The following is an 18,575-nucleotide window of genomic DNA, read 5'->3' on the forward strand; positions in this document are numbered from 1 at the left end:
GCAGTAGAAACCATTTTAGGTAATTATTTTGGTAACATTCCTCATGCAGGTGACTTGTTTCAGGTACTGGAACTCTCAATGCAGCTGACCTATCCTATGTGCTGGTGAAAATTCATTGGGATAGTACGAATTGCAGCACTCTGAATGCCACTGTCACCTCCAATGGATTTTTTTCTTTGTCTCCTGTCTGGATCTACACTGAGCCTGGAAACTATTTGATAAGTAAGTTCTAGAAGTGTACTGTGACTTGGTATTCTTAACTTATCACTAAATCAAATAGATTTGATAGAAATTCTGAATAGTTTTGGAGTATTGGCTCAGTTTCAATTCCAAGAATATTCAGGAGTATTCAAAAATAGTCGTAGGGAATTTTGCAATGTATGTTTTTCATTTCAGCCAGATATTTCCACTGGTGTACCAGTTAATTGCGATAGTATCGTTGTACACCCGGGAGATCAGGAGGAGGGGATTGGTAGGCTCCCGCTAAAAAGGGCAGTGAAGAGTTTTAGGTAACTGGGGGTTCAGGTGGCTAGGAGTTGGGGGACCTTGCATAAGTTTAATTTTACTAAGTTGGTGGAGCAGATGGAGGAGGAGTTTAAGAGGTGGGACATGCTGCCGCTGTCATTGGCGGGTAGAGTACAGTCCGTTAAAATGACGGTGCTCCCGAGGTTTTAGTTTTTGTTTCAGTGCCTCCCCATTTTCATTCCGAGGGCCTTTTTTAGGAGGGTGAACAGCAGCATCATGGGATTTGTTTGGGCGCACGGGACTCCGAGGGTGAGGACGGTCTTTTTGGAGTGGGGCAGGGATTAAGGGGGATGGCACTGCCCAACCTCTCTGGGTACTATTGGGCGGCTAACGTCTCGATGGTACATAAGTGGGTAATGGATGGGGAGGGGGCAGCAAGGAAACGGATGGAGATGGCGTCTTGTGGAGGCACGAGCCTGAAGGCACTGGTAACGGCGCCATTGCCGCTCCCTCCAATGAGGTACACCACGAGCCCGGTGGTGGGGGCCACCCTCAAGATTTGGGGGCAGTGGAGGCGACGTAGGGGGGAAGTGGGGGGCTCGGTGGAGGCCCGGCTGCGGGGGAAACCACCGGTTTGTCCCAGGGAACATTGATGGCGGGTTCCTGGGGTGGCACAGGGCAGGCATAAGGAAGTTGGGAGACCTGTTCATTGATGGGAGGTTTGCGAGCCTGGGTGAGCTGGAGGAGAAGTTTGAGCACCCCCAGGGGAATATGTTCAGGTACCTTCAGGTTAAGGCGTTTGCTAGGCGGCAGGTGGAGGGGTTCCCTTTGCTGCCCCCACGGGGGATAGGAGATAGGGTGCTTTCGGGGGTGTGGGTCGGGGATGGGAAGGTGTCTGACATCTACCAGGTGATGCAGGAGGTGGCGGACGCATCAGTAGAGGAGCTGAAGGCTAAGTGGGAAGTGGAGCAGGGGGAGCAGATTGAGGAGGGGACATGGGCGGACGCCCCGGAGAGGGTGAACTCCTCCTCTTCATGTGCGAGGCTTAGCCTCATCCAGTTCAAGGTACTGCACAGGGCTCATATGTCCAGGACGAGGATGAGCAGGTTTTTTGGGGGTGTGGACAGGTGCATTAGGTGTTCAGGGAGCCCAGCGAACCATGCCCATATGTTTTGGGCATGCCCGGCACTGGGGGAATTCTGCCAGGGGGTGTCGAGGACGGTGTCGAGGGTGGTAGGGTCCAGGGTCAAGCCAGGCTGGGGACTCGCGATATTTGGGGTTGGGGTGGAGCCGGGAGTGCAGGAGGCGAAAGAGGCCGGTGTTTTGGCCTTTGTGTCCCTGATAGCCCGGCGGAGGATCTTGTTGCAATGGAAAGATGCGAGACCCCCAAGCGTGGAGACCTGGATCAATGACATGGTGGGATTCATTCAGCTGGAGAGGGTCAAATTCACCCTGAGGGGGTCGGTACAAGGGTTCTTTAGGAGGTGGCAGCCTTTCCTCGACTTTCTGGCTCAACGATAAGGAACTAGGTCAGCAGCAGCAGCAACCCGGGGCGGGAAGGGGGGGGAAGAGAAGGAGGGGGGGGGGGAAAGAGAAGGAGGGGGGGGGGAAGAGAAGGAGGGGGGGGGAAGAGAAGGAGGGGGGGAAGAGAAGGAGGGGGGGGGAAAGAGAAGGAGGGGGGGGAAGAGAAGGAGGGGGGAAGAAAAGGGGGGGGAGAAGAGAAGGGGGGAGAAGAGAAGGGGGGAGAAGAGAAGGGGGGGGAGAAGAGAAGGGGGGGAGAAGAGAAGGGGGGGAGAAGAGAAGGGGGGGGGAGAAGAAAAGAGGGGGAGGGGGAGAGGAGGGGTAGAGAGGGGGGGTAGAGAGGGGGAGGGGGTGGAGGAGGGGGAGGGAGGGAGAGAAATGGGGAGGGGAGGAGAAGGGGGGTTTCAGGGGGGTATTGTTTAAGTTAATTTGATTATTGTTAATTTATTTTGTTGTTTATTGGGTTTGGGGGGTGGGGGGGGCTCGTTATATGCGTGGTTACGGGTGCCGGGGGGTGTTTATTATTGTTATTATTATTATTGTTCTGTTGCTATACATTTTTCAAAAAATTTCAATAAGAATTATTATTTTTTTTTAAATTACGATAATATCTTTAAAAATTGTCCTCGTGGAGTTGGTGAAGTCAGTAAGATTTATTTAGATGCCCTGCCTATGCATGCCATTCCTGATTAATAATTGGTAGCTTCTGCTTTTAATTCCCAGCTGTAATTGCAGACAATCAGATTTCCCGAGAGGAGAAAAACATCACTGTTATAGTTTTGGATCCAGCGCCTACTGCTCTTGAAGTGAAGCTTGTACAACTGACTGAGCAGATCCCATCCTGTATTCCATTTACTGTTGACGAAACAAGTCCCCTGGAGAAAGTTTTCCTTGGAATTGACTATAACTTTGAGGCCTTTGTTGCTATGGGGATTGAATTGAGTTTTCTTTGGCACTTCAGTGATGACAACAGCACACATTCCTCACAAAGCCTCCAGAACTGCAGTGAATACCAGCAACTGGACTGTCTTTCGCATACAGTGGTAAGTCATGCTTAAAGTACAAATTAGCCAGGCAACTCGGACGTCATGAGTTGAAATCCTGTCATGGCACGTTCAGAAACTGAATTCAGCGAACCTGGTTCATTTGTATGCTGACACCGGAAAAGTTATCAGTCAGTCTCCCCGACTAACATAAAAGCCAAAGACTTGACCGATACCATTCAGGGAAAGGGAACTTGTCCTGACCAGACCTACATGAGACACTATTCCATCCTAATGCCTTGCAAGCAATTCAGTTGTAAAAACAATTGCTCAGTAAGAAGGCCAACTTGAAGAGGAATAAGGGCTGGCGAGTAAATATGGCCGCAGCAGTATTGTCCAAGCCTCAGGAACACACAAACAAAGAGTGCTGCTTATAGGTTTGTTAATAGTTTCTGTGAATGTCTTTTTTTTTTACTACAGTTTGACGGTTGCAGCAATATAAAATATTTTTTCAAATTAATTTGGAGTACCCAATTCTTTTTTTTCCAATTAAGGGGCAATTTAGCGTGGGCAATCCACCTGCCCTGCACATCTTTGGGTTGTGGGGGTGAGACCCACGCAGATACAGAGAGAATGTGCAACCTCCGCACGGACTGTGACCCGGAGGCCAGGCTCGACCCGGGGTCCTCAGCACCATGAGGCAGCAGTGCTAACCCCCGCGCTACCGCTTCGCCTGGGAATATAAAATGGTTAATAAAATAATGAATTCACTGAATATTTGTTTTTTTCAAGCTTGGCTGCTATTTTCAAGCCCCATTGTTGGAGGGCCACTGCAGGAGATTCAGCGGCCCAGCCAAAAGGCTTGGTGGGAACCAAACAATCCCGGCGGTGGGCAGAGCTGGAAAATCCCACCACTTCTGTGTATTGCTTGACTGACTTGCTGTGCCAACAAGACTAACTTTTGTGAACCTAATGAACAATATTGTTCAACGTTTCATTTACCAAATGCAGTGGATATCCTGAAAGCATTTTAAGTTTAATGTCGAATACAGCATACAGTTCTGATCATTATGCCATAAAAATATGTATTGGCATGAGAAGGAGTAGAAAGTAGAGCAACAAAGGTCAAAATGTAGCCTCTGGCTAATGGAATTAAAATTTTTCCTGAATTAAAAAGTTTGGCTGAAGCAACATATAAATATCAGCAGATCAATAAATAATGTTGTCCTTTGAGACATCACAACTATCAAGAACTAATCATCTTGTTCCATCTGGGTGGATGCTTAATATTCCATGGCATTAATTGAATAATGTTTCTCCTCATACTCTGCCAAATAATCATCCCTCAACTAACTTGGCATAAAAGATATACAAACTGGCCATTGATCATCTGGTTGTTTGTCACACTGGTGCTGAATACCTGCTGTATTTCCAAAATACCATAATTTCGCAAATACTGCATTGCAGAGGATATTTATTATATGCGAGGCATTTTTGAGAAGGCACCATATGAACAATGGGTGGGATTTACTGATCCTGAGGCTAAGTATTGACACCATCGTATTCTCTGATCCTGAGGCTAAGTGTTGACGCCGTTGTAAACGCTGTCGCGCCAGATGGGTGCTGCAGGATCCGCGCATGTGCAGTGGCACCAGCGCCAACGCGTGCATGAGCAGTGGGACTGGCCGATTTCCGCCCATGCGCGGTGTCCTCCCTTCTCCGTGCCGGCCCCGATCGCGGGCCAGGCCACAACGGAGGACCCCACCCCACCCTACAGGCCGCCCCTGGATCCTTCCATGCCGCGGTCCTGCTGGGCAAGACCAGGTTAGAACCGTGCCGGCTCCAATGGCGCCGATTCTCTGCTCTCCGGATAATCACGTCCCGGCATCGGGGTGGCGTGGCGCGATTCGCGCCAGTCGCAGCGATTCTCTGGCCCAGCGTGGGCTGAGACAATCTACCCAATATTTGTGGACTTCAGTTTCACTAAAACTAAGCAGAGGATAAACGCTCACTTCATTGCACCTCGCATTCACTGCAGTCCAGTGATCATAGACCCAAAGTAGATTTTCCCCTCACATTCCCTCTGTTATTGCCCTTCACACACACCATCAACTGTTCCTCCTCCACTATTTTCATGTGAAACCATGAGGCCTGCTCTTCTATTAGATAACATTCTCCAGGACCCAAACATGCCTTCTATTTGAGACATGCTGTTCCTGCAAGCTTAGAGTCATTTGAATTATTACAGCATAGAAAAAGGCCATTTGGCCCACCAAGTCAATGATGGTCTCTTGTTGTTAGTGAAAAGTCTTCTCTTGGGTGGCACGCTAGCACGGTGGTTAGCACTGTTGCTTCACAGTGCCAGGGACTGGTTCGCTTCCCGGCTTGGGTCACTGTCAGTGTGGAGTCTGCACGTTCTCCCCATGTCTGCGTGGGTTTCCTCCAGGTGCTCCTGTTTACTCCCACAAGTCCCAAAAGACATGTTGTTAGGTGAATTGGACATTCTGAATTCTCCCTCAATGTACTCGAACAGGTGCTGGAGTGTGGCAACTAGGGGATTTTCACAGTAACTTCATTGCAGTGTTAATGTCAGCCTCCTTGTGACAATAATAAAGATTATTATTAAAAAATTAGGAAGACCAAATGACAGTTAGGTTACTGCTTCCTTGTTTATGTATGACATTGAGTAGAGTAGGGTTGGTCATTTGGGTGAGCTACCATCATGGTGAGGGGTGGATGCCTTATGGGTATGTGGGTGAATCAGAAGCCTTGTGCCAGGGGTTGCGGGGCTATATCAGGGCCTCATATTAGGGGATGGGACGGCCTCATATTAGGGGATGGGACTGTAATAATTAAAGTTGAAAACCTGAATGACAATGAGGCTTGCAACCTTATTATCATATGTAAAATTCCATCTACTTCCTTGGATCACCTGCTCACCTTCAGGCCTCAGATAAAACCAGAAGTGGGTGAGTTGAAGATAGGTTTGGGTTGGGAATCAATTTTCTCTCCACCCCACCCAAAGCTGTCCTTTTTTTAGGATAAATATTCAGCTTATTAACTCTCATCACTAATTCTGCCTGAACTAGAAAGTGCTTTTCAGCAATTTTGCAATTTATTTCAGATTTCCAGCATTTGGATTTTTCCCTTTTTTATCAATTACAATATGATTTTTGTAATGATGCCAGGCAACAAAACAAAGGATTTTTAGAGTTCCGGTGGCGGCCATGTGTGAGTGGTCGCGCATTTGGCAACTTCCGCTCAAGGCTGTTTTTTGGGACATTTTTCCCATTTGTAGGGTGGATGCTTTGTAGAAAAGAGGTGGAGGACTGGCTGGAGAAACGTTTGACTCCACTGGTGGTTCTGGTGGATGGATCTATGGATCCATTGCCTGCCCAATGATCGACGGAGCAACTGGTGGATTTTTAAATTGAAACGTTTAGCCACAGAGGAGGGAGGCCCAGGCGGACCTAGCCAAGGCGGTGGAGCCTTTAAAAGCGGGAATTGACTGGGTGGAGCAGAGGCTGGAGTCCCAGGGCCAGGCCATTTGAAAAGTGGAGGGGGCGGTGGGGGAGCACGAAGAGCAGCTCGCCTCATTGGCGGCTGAGATAGGTGTGATGCGGGAGACTCAGGAAGCGGTTAAGGGAGAAAGTGGAGGACTTGGAGAACCGCTCCCGGCGGCAGAACCTAAGAATCGTGGGGATGCCTGAAGGCATCGAGGGTGCGGACGCTGGCACATATGTGGCCAATATATTGGAGAATTTGATGAGGGAGGGTGCCTTTGACCGGCCCCTGGCGGTTGACCGAGCGCACAGGGCGCTGATGAGGAAGCCACCGGCGAATGAGCCACCGAGGGCGATGGTGGTGCGTCTTCACAGTTCCTTGTCAAGGAGTAGATACTGAGATGGGCGAGGCACATGAGGTGCAGCTTGGAGGGAGTGAGCTTCGGGTGTACCTAAATCTGGGCGTGGACCTGGCGAAGAGGAGAAGGCTGCACTCTTTAAAAATGGGGGTAAATTTGGGATTTTGCACCCGGCCCACCTCTGGGTGACTTTTTATAGCCGAGTGCACTATTTTGGAACAACAGAGAAGACAATGAAGTTTTTAAGAGACAATGGATTGGCATGAGAAGGAGGACATTGTACTGTGGAGGAGGTGGGTGCTTTTTCGGTCCTTTTTTTCTTGTATCTTTGTTTTTGTTGATTGTTGGAGAACTTTTCTCCTTCGAGATGTTTGGTCGTGATTGAGGGTGAGTGCACTTTTTTTTTCTTGCTTCATTGTTGCTTGTGAGGTGTGCGAGCAGGGGGGGAGGGGAATCGGGTGGGAGGATTGGGCGGGACTTCCAGGCGAGCTGGATGGGCTATTTAAAAAATATATATTTTATTATTCTCCTCCTTTATCACATTTTCTCCCAATCTACACTCAACAATAAACAATAATCAGTAACAAATGTAATGTCAATCCCCATACCAATAACAACGATCCAGTCCTCCCACCAAACCCCCAAACATTAGCCCGCATGTCCTCCCACCACACCAAGGCACAGGGTGCAGAGGTTGATCTCCACCATAACAGGATCTCCCTTCGGCCAATCAACGAGGCGAAGGCTAAAATATGTGCCTCCGCACCCGTTTCCAACCCCGGCTGTCCGACACCCCGAATATGGCCTCCCAAGGATCCGAGACCAGTTTCACGTGCACCACTTTAGAGATTTCCCTAAACACCTCCTGTACGGGAAACACTTCCCGTACCAGCCTCCCTGGACAGGCGCCGTAATGTGCCGACTAGGGGCTTTTCACAGTAACTTCATTGAAGCCTACTCGTGACAATAAGCGATTTTCATTTTCATTTTCATTTCCTTCCAGTAATCCAACAGGAACAAAACATATGAACGTGGCTTCCCCCCCCCCCCCCCCCCCCCCCCCCCCCCCCCCCCCCCCCCCCCCCCCCGAGGTGGAGGCATTCACCCTCTGGAGCACCTCTCACCAGAACACCTCCTCCATTCCCGCTCCCAACTCTTCCACCCACTTTGCCTTGATCCCGTCGAGCGCCGCCTTCTCCTCCTCCAAAATATTCCCGTAAACCGCCGATAATACTCCCTTCTCCAGTCCCCCTGTCGTCAGCACCTCCTCCAGCAATGTGGAAGCCAGCTCTACTGGGACGTTCTGTATCTCCTTTCTAGCAAAGTCTTGAACCTGCATGTATCTAAATATTTCCCCCTGCTCCAGCGCATACTTCGCTCCCAGCTCCTTCAATCCCGCAAACCGACCCCCAAGAAACAAATCTTTTAGTGTCTTAATCCCCTTCTCCTCCCATTTCCGAAAATTTCCATCCTACTTCCCTGGCTCAAATCTATGGTTCCCCCGAATCGGCATTTCCCTTGACCCTGCCCCCAACCCGAAGTGCTGTCGAAACTGCCTCCAAATTCACAACGAAGCTATTACTACCGGACTTCTTGAGTACCTCCCCAGGGCCGGTGAGAGCGGCGCTGTCGCTAGCGCCTTCAATCCCGACCACCTCCCTAAACTCTCCTCCACTCTGACCCATTGGGAGTCAACCCCTCTGACCCAGCTCCGTACCTTCTCCACATTCGCCGCCCAGTAATAATACACCAGGTTCAGAAGACACAAACCCCCTGCCTGCCTTCCTCTCCAGTAGCACTTTTTAAATTCTGGCCACCTTCCCTCCCCACATGAACGAGGTAATCATCCCTTCAATCTCTCTAAAAAATGCCTTTGGCAGGAAAATTGGCAGACATTGAAAAATAAACAGGAATCGCGGCACCGCATTCATTTTAACCGCCTGTACCCAATCCACCAATGACGGAGGGAGACCATCCCATCTTGCCAGATCAACTTTCACCCTCCCCACCAAACTAGAAATGTTGTACCTGAAGAGCCCCCCAATCTCGGGCAACTTGCACCCCCAGATATCTAAAGTGAGTCCCTGCCTTATGGAATGGCAACTACCCCACCCCTGCCCCCACCCCTGGCTGAGACACCACAAAATATTCACTCTCGTCTAGATTTAATTTGTACCCTGAGAAAGAGCCAAACACCTGAAGTAGTTCCAGTATTCCCCCTATGACACACTCGGTTCCGACATGTATAATAACAAGTCATCGGCATATAAGGACATCCTATGCTCTATCCACCCCCCACCCGCACTATCCCTTTCCATTCCCCCGAACTTCTTAATGCGATGGCCAATGGCTCAGTCACGAGTGCAAACAGCAGGGGGGACATAGGACATCTCTGCCTAGTCCCAAGGTGGAGAGGAAAGTATTCTGAGCTGATGTTATTTGTGCGAACACTGGCCCTCGGCTCCTTATATAATAGCTTTACCCAGTCCACAATTCTGTGTCCAATTCCAAAACGCTCTAGAACTGCCACCAAATACCCCCATTCTACCCGGTCAAAAGTTTCTCGACGTCCAATGCCACAACCACCTCTGTTTCCTTCCCCTCCGCCGATACCATAACCACGTTCAGTACCTCCTAATGTTCTTGATGAGACCATCAATTCACTAGACACGTGCTTTGAGATATGAACAGAGCCAGCCTGTTACACGTTGAACTCTCGATGAACTGGTTGGCTGGCTCTGGGCATCGATATTTATACAGCAGTCCAGGGGGAGGAGCTGTGGGCGGAGCCACGGGTGGAGCCCTGTACAAACTCCTAAGCATTCCCAGAGCTACCCCCCCTAGTGGTCGGGCAACGCATCTGCGCTTACAATCGTATGGTTATATCACAGTGTGAATTACAGAGTTGCATTCACCACATTCACCCCCTACAAAAAAATCAAGTCCGGAGGGGGTCCGCTGCGATCTGCGGATCTGTCATTCGGGGTGAGACCTGAAGACGTGGTGGTGCTGGTAAATAAGCGTTTGAGAGAAATATAGTAGCTGATTCGGGGGAAAGGTTTGTGATAGTGAGTTGGAAGCTGGAGGGGATACCTGTGGTCCTGGTAAATGTTTATGTCCCAAATTGGGACAATGTGAAGTTTATGAGACGGGTGCCCCACACACACACATTATTGCAGGCCTCAATATCTTTAATTTTGAAGAGGGATAAGGATCCGGAGCAGCATGGGTCTTACCGCCCGATATCACTGCTGAATGTGGACACCAAGTTTTTGGCTAAGATCTTGGCCTTGCAGATTGAGGACTGTGTGCCGGGGTGATAGGAGAAGACCAGACTGAGTTTGTAAAGGGGAGGCATCTGTCGGCTAACGTCATTAAGCGCCTGTTGAACGTTATAATGATGCCCTCAGAGGGACGGAATGTGGAGGTGGCGGTTGCTATGGATGCGGAGAAGGCCTTTGATTGGGTGGAATGAGAATATCTGTGGGAGGTGCTGGGGCGGTTTGGATTTGGGCTGGGGTTTGTGGACTGGGTCCGGTAACTGTATCAAGTGCCGGGTACTTTTGTGAGGATGAACTGGGTAAGTTTGGGGTATTTTAAGCTGTATTGTGGGACGAGGCAGGGATGCCCACTCTCCCCATTGCTCTTTGCCTTGGCGATAGAGCTACTGGCAATTGCGCTTTCAGCGTCAAGGGGTTGGCAGGGGATAGTGCGGTAGGGTGGGTGGAACATAGAGTTTTGCGATATGCAGATGATCTGTTGCTCTACATATCGGACCCATTGGGAAGTATTGGAGGTATCATGGACATTTTGGTGAAACTTGGCCGATTCTCTGAGTAGAAGCTAAGCATGGGGAAGAGTGACGTCTTTCCGATCCAAGCGAGGGGGCAGGAGGGGAAGCTGGTCGAGCTGTTGTTTAAGGTAGCTGCGGCGAGTTTCAGGTATCTGGGCATCCAGGTGGCGCGGGGATGGGAGCAATTACATAAACTGAGTTTGTTGGTGGAGCAAATGAAGCGAGATTTCAAGAAATGGGATGTGCTGCCGTTGTCTTTGGAAGGGTGCGTGTAGTCTGTGAAGATGACGGTACTCCCAAAGATTTTATTTGTGTTTCAGAACCTTCGATTCTTATTCCAAAGGCCTGTTTTTAAGAAGGTCAATACATTGATCTTGGGGTTTGTGTGGGTGTGAAAAGCTCCTTGGATGAAAAGGGTGCTGCTGGAGGGGTGAAGCGGGCTTTGAGGGGTTGGTAGAGGAGTATCAACTGCCCAGTGGGAATGGATTCTGGTTCGGGACTATGTGAAGAAGCAGCTGCCATCCGATCCTGACCTGCCGCCCCCGGGATTATAGGACAAAATGGTGTCGAAAGCAGGGGTTGGTGATGGCAGGGTGTCAGAGTTTTACAAAGAATTAATGGACTGGGAGCGGGCCCCGATAAGAGAAGGTATGGGCAGCACGGTAGCATGGTGGTTAGCATAAATGCTTCACAGCTCCAGGGTCCCAGGTTCAGTTCCCGGCTGGGTCACTGTCTGTGCGGAGTCTGCACGTCCTCCCCGTGTGTGCGTGGGTTTCCTCCGGGTGCTCCGGTTTCCTCCCACAGTCCAAAGATGTCCGGGTTAGGTAGATTGGCCATGCTAAATTGCCCGTAGTGTCCTAAAAAGTAAGGTTAAGGGGGGGGGGGTTGTTGGGTTATGGGTATAGGGTGGATATGTGGGTTTGAGTAGGGTGATCATTGCTCGGCATCACATCGAGGGTCGAAGGGCCTGTTCTGTGCTGTACTGTTCTATGTTCTATGTAAGCGGAAGTGGGAGGACGAGCTGGGGAGCATGCTAGAGGCTGGGTTATGTGAGGAAGCTCTGAGAAGGGTGAATGCATCCTCTTTGTGCGCTAGGCTTAGCCTTATCCAAATTAAGGTAGTTCACAGAGCGCCAATGACGGTGGTCAGAATGAGCAGATTTTATTTGGGGGGGGGGGAGGGAAGGATAGGTGTGGGCAGTGCGCGGAGGGGGCCCGTGAGCCATGTCCACATGTTTTGGGTCTGAACGAAGCTTGAGGGATTCTGGCGGGATTTTGTGTCTTATGGTCTTATGTCTGAGGTGCTGAGGGTGAAGGTTGTCCCAAGTCGAGAAGTAGCGAACTTTTGGAGTGTCGGAAGACTCGGGAGTCCAGGGGGTGAGCGATGCCGATGTTTTGGCCTTTGCCTCTTTGGTAGCCCGGAGACGGATCTTGTTGGGATGGAGCCGCTGAGCCCAGGGGGGGGGGGGGGCAGGGACTTTGGGTTCAAAAAAAGAGGCTGAGCAGGTGGAGGGTAACAGCAGGCCTGGTGGGGCACGGGGGTGTTGGTTATTTATTTGTTATAAGATTTCCTGTTTCTTCTCTTTTTGATATATGCCTTAATAAAAACATTAAAAAATAAACAAAGGATTTCAAACTGAATGGCTGTTCTTTTAAAACAAATGATGTAACCTTGAGATCAAAATGCCAAGCTACAGAAGGCAGACAAAATAATTCCTGCATGCCATTCTACAGCTGAAGTCTAAGAAATAGAGGCTCAGTCACTGTGCCCCAATTGACCAGTTCTCCCTTTCAGTTTTCCAATAGAATTATATCACTTGAGTCACCCTTGCATTTTTCTAATGCTAACACTTTGAGGCCAGTCATAGTAGTGTAGATTATGAAGAATATCATTCAAAATATTCTTGCTGCCCCACCCTGACATTAGAAAAAGGCAGCTCCGTTAAGCCATGCATTGGTTTTCATTTGTACTAAACTGCTGACATTTGCGCAGCATAAGATGCAAGTTTCACGCTCCAGATGACAGGGATAGTGTTAGATTTGTGTGAAGTGTTGCCTTAGGCTTTCCCACGCTTTTAGTTATTCATTTGTTGAAATCCAAAAGTCCCCAAGACTTGGAAAATTGATAGGGCAAGAATTAATTATAAGTGTTTCTTATTAATGGATGAAACTCTTGTTCTTAATCAGTGGTCTCTTCTGGAAATTTCTGAAATAAAAATGAGGCATGGTTTGTGAAAGGAGGGTGATCTACACTGCTGTTGCTACCCAAATTCCCAGGCTGAAACTTACCCTGAATGATGTTTATGTTAGAAAGTTTCAGGTGTCAGTATCTAAGGTTAGGTGCAGAGATACAGCACAACCAGTTGCAGGCTAAAGCTTCTCTGCCCCAGTCAATATTGTGTCTCATATTTCTGTGTGAAGACATTTTTGCCTTGAAGTTTAGCTATCTTGTTTGCTTATGTCTTCATTGAGATGCCAGTTTATAGCAGTATTAGCAAGTATGATACCAGCTAACACTATCCAAATTTATAATATTATAATTATTAAGGAATGTTGCAACATTGCACCAGCAACTACTGGCATGTAGGCCATAAAGCAACTATTCCCACAGCACGCTCCTGAATTAATGTTTGCTATATGAAGACAAAAACTGAGGAGCAAATTCTTTCCATTGAAATACAAATATGTTGAGGGCCACCAGTAAAGATGAAGTACGCTGCAAGTGACCTTTGGATCATGTGAAGAACAAAGTTGCTTTGGGATAGGATCTGTGCAAGTTGACATGTTTAATTGCAGTTCAGCAATTGCAAGTGAAATGGGGTTAAAAGAGATCATAATAGTGAGCTATTCCGGAATCCAAGCCAGTCCGAAATCTGTAAAATATACTTGGAATAAGTTATTTGCAAATACTGATAAAGCTGACATGGTAAACCGCACAATAGGTATTTGGTAGGTTTTTTTGCATATCTGAGAAGCTTGATATTGGAAAGTTCTTCGGACCTGATGATGAATTTGTTCCATGAGCAGGTTTCTCCCTCATTGCACTAGGACAGAATGTTCAGTTTTATGTCAGATCAGTTCAAACTATCAACGCTAAGGTCTGTTAATCTCTGGCCTCTCCGTGCTTAGCTAATAAAAACCTGTCAAGTTAATACTCACCTATTGGTTAATTTTCTAAAAAATAAAGTAAGAGTCCTAAAGTGTATCCAGTAGAGTAACAATAATGATTTAGAAAACTGAATCTAGTGATTAGTAATGTGCATTTTATTAATATGCATTTATTTTTGTATGCAGAATCATACATTTCAAAATGAAGGGGTCTACCAAGTGACTGTCAATGTGTCAAATATATATGACTGGATTCAGAAAGCAATCTATGTGGTAAGTATATCTAAGTATCGTGGGCGGGATTCTCCGTCTTGCCACACCATTTTCTGGGGCGGTGCACCCCCGCCGGCAGCGGAATCCTCTGTCCTGGCAGCGGCCATGGGGTTTCTCATTTTGAGCATCCCCATGCCATCGGGAAATCTGCGGGCATGAATGCACTGCCGACGAAACGGAGAATCCTGCCGACGGAGAATCCAGCCGCACAACATTTATTTCAACCCAGAATGCTCATGCCACCTGAAATCTGCCAGGCCTCGATGGAGATATCATGTAGGATTGTACTTCAGCGCAGCCAGTTTTTCGCTAAGTTGAAAATCAGAAGACCCCACAGACTCCGCAGTCTGACCCTGCCTGCTTTTGCTTGCCATCGCAAAAATAATCATAATTGGTAGGAAGGATGGCACTGCTTTTGATGAAATACCAATGAGATGATGTCTGGTCAAAGTTGGAGGGGTTCAGTACCATGATGGTCTCTTTATTCAGCCGGTTCCTCCTCTTTCTTTTCACATTACAAGTGTTGAAAATCCTGTCTCTCGGTTATATGTTATAACAGTGACATACATCTTTCCTATAAAATGCATTGGGCGCGATTGTCCGACTCCCACGCTGGGTGGGAGAATCACTGGAGTGCCGGGCGCTTCACGCCACGCCAGTCCCCCCCCCCCCACCCCCCAAACAGCGTGTCGCATTTTGCGACCGGCAGGCCGGAGATCGCCGCTCCAGTCGAGCGCCGATTCTCCGGCCCGGATGGGCCGAGCTGCCTGCCTAATACGACCGGTTCACGCCGGCGCCAACCATACCTGGTCGCTGCCGGCGTGAACAGTGCGCGACCGCTGCCAGTGGGGCCTGTGGGGGGGGGGGAGGGAGGATCGAGCACCAAGGGGGCGCTCAGGAGGGGTCTGGCCCGCGATCGGTGCCCACCGATCGTTGGGCCGGCATCTCTGAAAGACGCACTCTTTTCCCTCCGCCGCCCTGCAAAATAAATCCTCCATGCCTTGCGGGGCAGCGGAGGGGAAGATGGCAACCGCGCATGCGCGGGTGACGTCATTTAGGCGCCGCCGGCCGCGTCATTCAGGCGCCGCTGCTTTGACGTGGGCGTCAAGGCCCGGCGCGCGAGATTGACGCGCCGCCGCCCCTAGCCCCCTGGGGGTGGGAGAATAGGGGGTGAGGAGTGGCCTCCGACACCGGAGTGAACACTCCAGTTTTCACTCTGGCGTCGGAACTTTGTCTCCCTTTGGGAGAATCGCGCCCATTGTTTCTCCAGTTTGTGATGAATCATGCCGGGCAATGTAGGGCAGCACGGTAGCATTGTGGATAGCACAATCGCTTCACAGCTCCAGAGTCCCAGGTTCGATTCCGGCTTGGGTCACTGTCTGTGCGGAGTCTGCACATCCTCCCCGTGTGTGTGTGGGTTTCCTCCGGGTGCTCCGGTTTCCTCCCACAGTCCAAAGATGTGCAGGTTAGGTAGATTGGCCATGATAAATTGCCCTTAGTGTCCAAAATTGCCCTTAGTGTTGGGTGGGATTACTGGGTTATGGGGATAGGGTGGAGTTGTTGACGTTGGGTAGGGTGCTCTTTCCAAGAGCCGGTGCAGACTCGATGGGCTGAATGGCTTCCTCCTGCACTGTAAATGCTATGATATACAGAGACTGATCTGATTGTGCGTCATCACCAGAGTAATGGAGCTAATTATTCTGGTCTGTTCTCACATATAGCCTCAGCTATGGCGCTGTGTGTCAGTAACATGTATTCTGGCCCAGTTCTTGGTCACTTTGAGGACCTTTGCAATATACCAGTGATCACTTTTTGAACTACTGTATTTGATCAAAGAAAAGCAAGAGAACTAGTACAAAATTATGGCAGGCTTTGAGAAAAATGAATCTGCAACAATTCTTTATTCATCCTCTCGATCATCTATAACCAAGGAAGTGCAAGCCAAAGTTGTGCAACCAATCCTCATAAGTAATCTTTTAACCATGGTATCATTCTGGTGAGTCTGCACTGCATCCCCAACAAGGCCAATATATTCTTTCTGAGGTGCTGTACCTGGAACTGGTCAAGATACTGAAGATTGAATTGAATCAAGGTACTGTATAGCTAAAGCATAATTATTAACCCAGTCTCCTTGAGAATATGCTAACATCCCATTTATCTCTTTGATTACATTTTGGATCTGTTTTCATTTTGTTTTTACAATTTTCTGATTGGGCATCGACATCTCCGGCCAGCATTTATTGCCCATCTCCAATTACCCATTAGAACATGAAGGTCAGCTTCCATCTCGAGCTGCTGCAATCCATGTAGTGACGTGAATAGCGCTGATACGAAGCGACTTCTAGGATTTTGGGCATGTGACGATGGAGCAGTGATGTATTTCCAAGTTAGGATAGTGCGTAGCTTGGAGGGGCAGTATTGGTATTTCCGTGCACTTACCGCTGTTGCCCTTCTAGATGATAGAGCTTGCAAGTTTGGAAGGTGCTATCGAAGATGTTGCTGCAGCGCACCAAGTTGTTGGTACACTCTGCTGCCACTGAGCACTGGTGATGTATAGAGTGAGTATTTAAGGTGGATAATGGGGATGACCAGGTGGGTAATGTTGGCATTAGTGAATGTTGCATGGAGCTGTACTCGTCCAGGGAAGTGGCCAGCATTGCATCACAACCTGACCAGTCCTTTGCAGATGGTGAAAAGACTTTGAGGTGTCCAGAGGTCAGGGGCGGGATCATCCCAAAGGGAGTCTAAGTGCCGACGCCGGAATAAAAACCGGAGTGTTTTACTCCGGCATTGGCGCCCGTTCCCAGACCCCTATTCTCTCTCTTTCTCCCCCCCCCTCCCCACCCCGTGGGGCTAGTAGGGGCGTCGCGCTGTTTACAGGGCGGGGCCTCAGCATGGCGTTAGAGACCCGGCGCCGCGTAAAAGGCACGGCGCCTTGGGTCCTGTGCATGGGCAGTTGGGCCGGCGCCAACTAGCGCATGTGCGGCTACCTTGCGGAGCGCTCCGGCCCCTCACCAACATGGGGCCGGGGTTCTGGGGCGGCCGTGGAAGGAAGTCGGCCCAGGGGTGAAGAGGCCGGTCCGCCGATCGGTGAGCCCCGATCATGGTCCAGACCCCTTCGGAGGCCCCGCTGGGAACGGAGACCCCCCCCCCCCCCCACAGGCCGCCCCCCAAAACCTTTGCGACGAGTACCCGCCGGCAGCGACCAGGTGTGGGCGGCGCCGGCGGGACTCGGCCGTTTACACACGGCAGCTCGGCCCGTCCAGGCCGGAGAATTGCCGCTCGCCATTTGCGCCGATTCTCCGAGCGGCCCGGCGCGATTCGCGCAGTGCTGGTTGTGGGGGGTGGGAGAATCGCGTGTGGGTGTCGGGTCGGCATGGCGCGATTCGCGCGGCGCTCCGGCGCTTCTCCCACCCGGCTTGGGGGGGGGAGCGGGGGGGAGAATACTGTCCAAGTTACTTGCTACGTATGAGACATTCCCCTGAGGGCCTCCTGCAGCAATATCTTGGGGCTGAGCTGATTGACCTGTAACAACCACAATCACCTTTCTTCGTGCAAGGAATGACACCAACTGGTGGAAAGAGTTTCCCTGATTCCCACTGACTTCAATTTTCTAGGTCTCTTTGATGCCACACTTTGTAAAATGTTCTGGATATTTGTCAATGTTTGGACTGAAATTTGAAGTTAGTTCTGCTGTTTGTGGACAGGACACAGCTGGTCAATATTCTACTTTGTCAGGTAGGTGCTAGCGTTGGAACAGCTTGGCTCGAGGTGTGGCTACCTTTTGAGTTGCCAGGGCCCATAGCCTTTGCTGTACCCAGATGAGTTCAGCTGTTTCTTGATATCACATGGAGTGAATCAAATTGGCTAAAATCTGGCTTCTGAGATGGTGCTGACCTCCGGAGGAGACTGTCATGGATCATCCATGTACACTTCTGGCATACGATGGTGCAAAGCAGGGTTCAATATACACAGGCTGATGGGTAAACGTGCCCTCATAAAGTCACAAAGTGGCCAGCACAAAAGAAAAGATGGGGACAACAAAATTCAAGAAAGGCCATCCAGAACAATATTACTTTACGTTGTGGCTCCTCAAGTCTAAATGGAACTGAACAATTGCACACAGTGTGTCTCTTTGGGAGCTGGAAAACAACGCAGAGTTTGATTGGAGCGACAGAATCTGTGTGTAGCTCTCCTCCAATTACAGATTGTGTCTCTCACGCTCACTGCTCTAGCTGCACCAATCGTAGAACTGCAAAAGTTAAAAGGAGTCGGTGATTGGAGGAGCTGGAGCAGCGAGCATTGGAGAGACAAGAGAATTCAACTTTAAATGTTTTTGTTGTAGCCAAATCCTGGGGCTGGGTGCGGGCTCTCCTGGATATTCTAGAAACAAGTCAAAGTCATCAGTAGCATCATTATAATTCTCTACATTGTTCTTCTGTTAATAAATAATTCTATCATTACCCTGCTTGGTGGTCGCCACTGCTTCCAAGATATTACAATTGGCGACGAGGATCAATGTAGCACTTTTCATTAGCCACAGAGAATGGCAGAGCAGACCTTGTGTATAG

The 18,575-nt window shown here is 49.4% G+C and overlaps 1 protein-coding gene across 1 annotated transcript in view; it reads left to right on the forward strand.

The window, feature by feature from the left end:
- Positions 1-18,575, forward strand: part of LOC119965686 — a 130,593-nt gene that overhangs the window by 77,616 nt on the left and 34,402 nt on the right. The window contains exons 5-7 of the mRNA XM_038796447.1: positions 64-222; positions 2,710-3,029; positions 13,918-14,004. Of these exons, the coding sequence (XP_038652375.1) occupies positions 64-222; positions 2,710-3,029; positions 13,918-14,004 (566 nt within the window). The remainder of the gene's footprint in view (positions 1-63; positions 223-2,709; positions 3,030-13,917; positions 14,005-18,575) is intronic.

The sequence above is a fragment of the Scyliorhinus canicula genome, chromosome 5 (assembly GCF_902713615.1).
Source record: "Scyliorhinus canicula chromosome 5, sScyCan1.1, whole genome shotgun sequence".
In the NCBI taxonomy this organism is placed as follows: domain Eukaryota; kingdom Metazoa; phylum Chordata; class Chondrichthyes; order Carcharhiniformes; family Scyliorhinidae; genus Scyliorhinus; species Scyliorhinus canicula.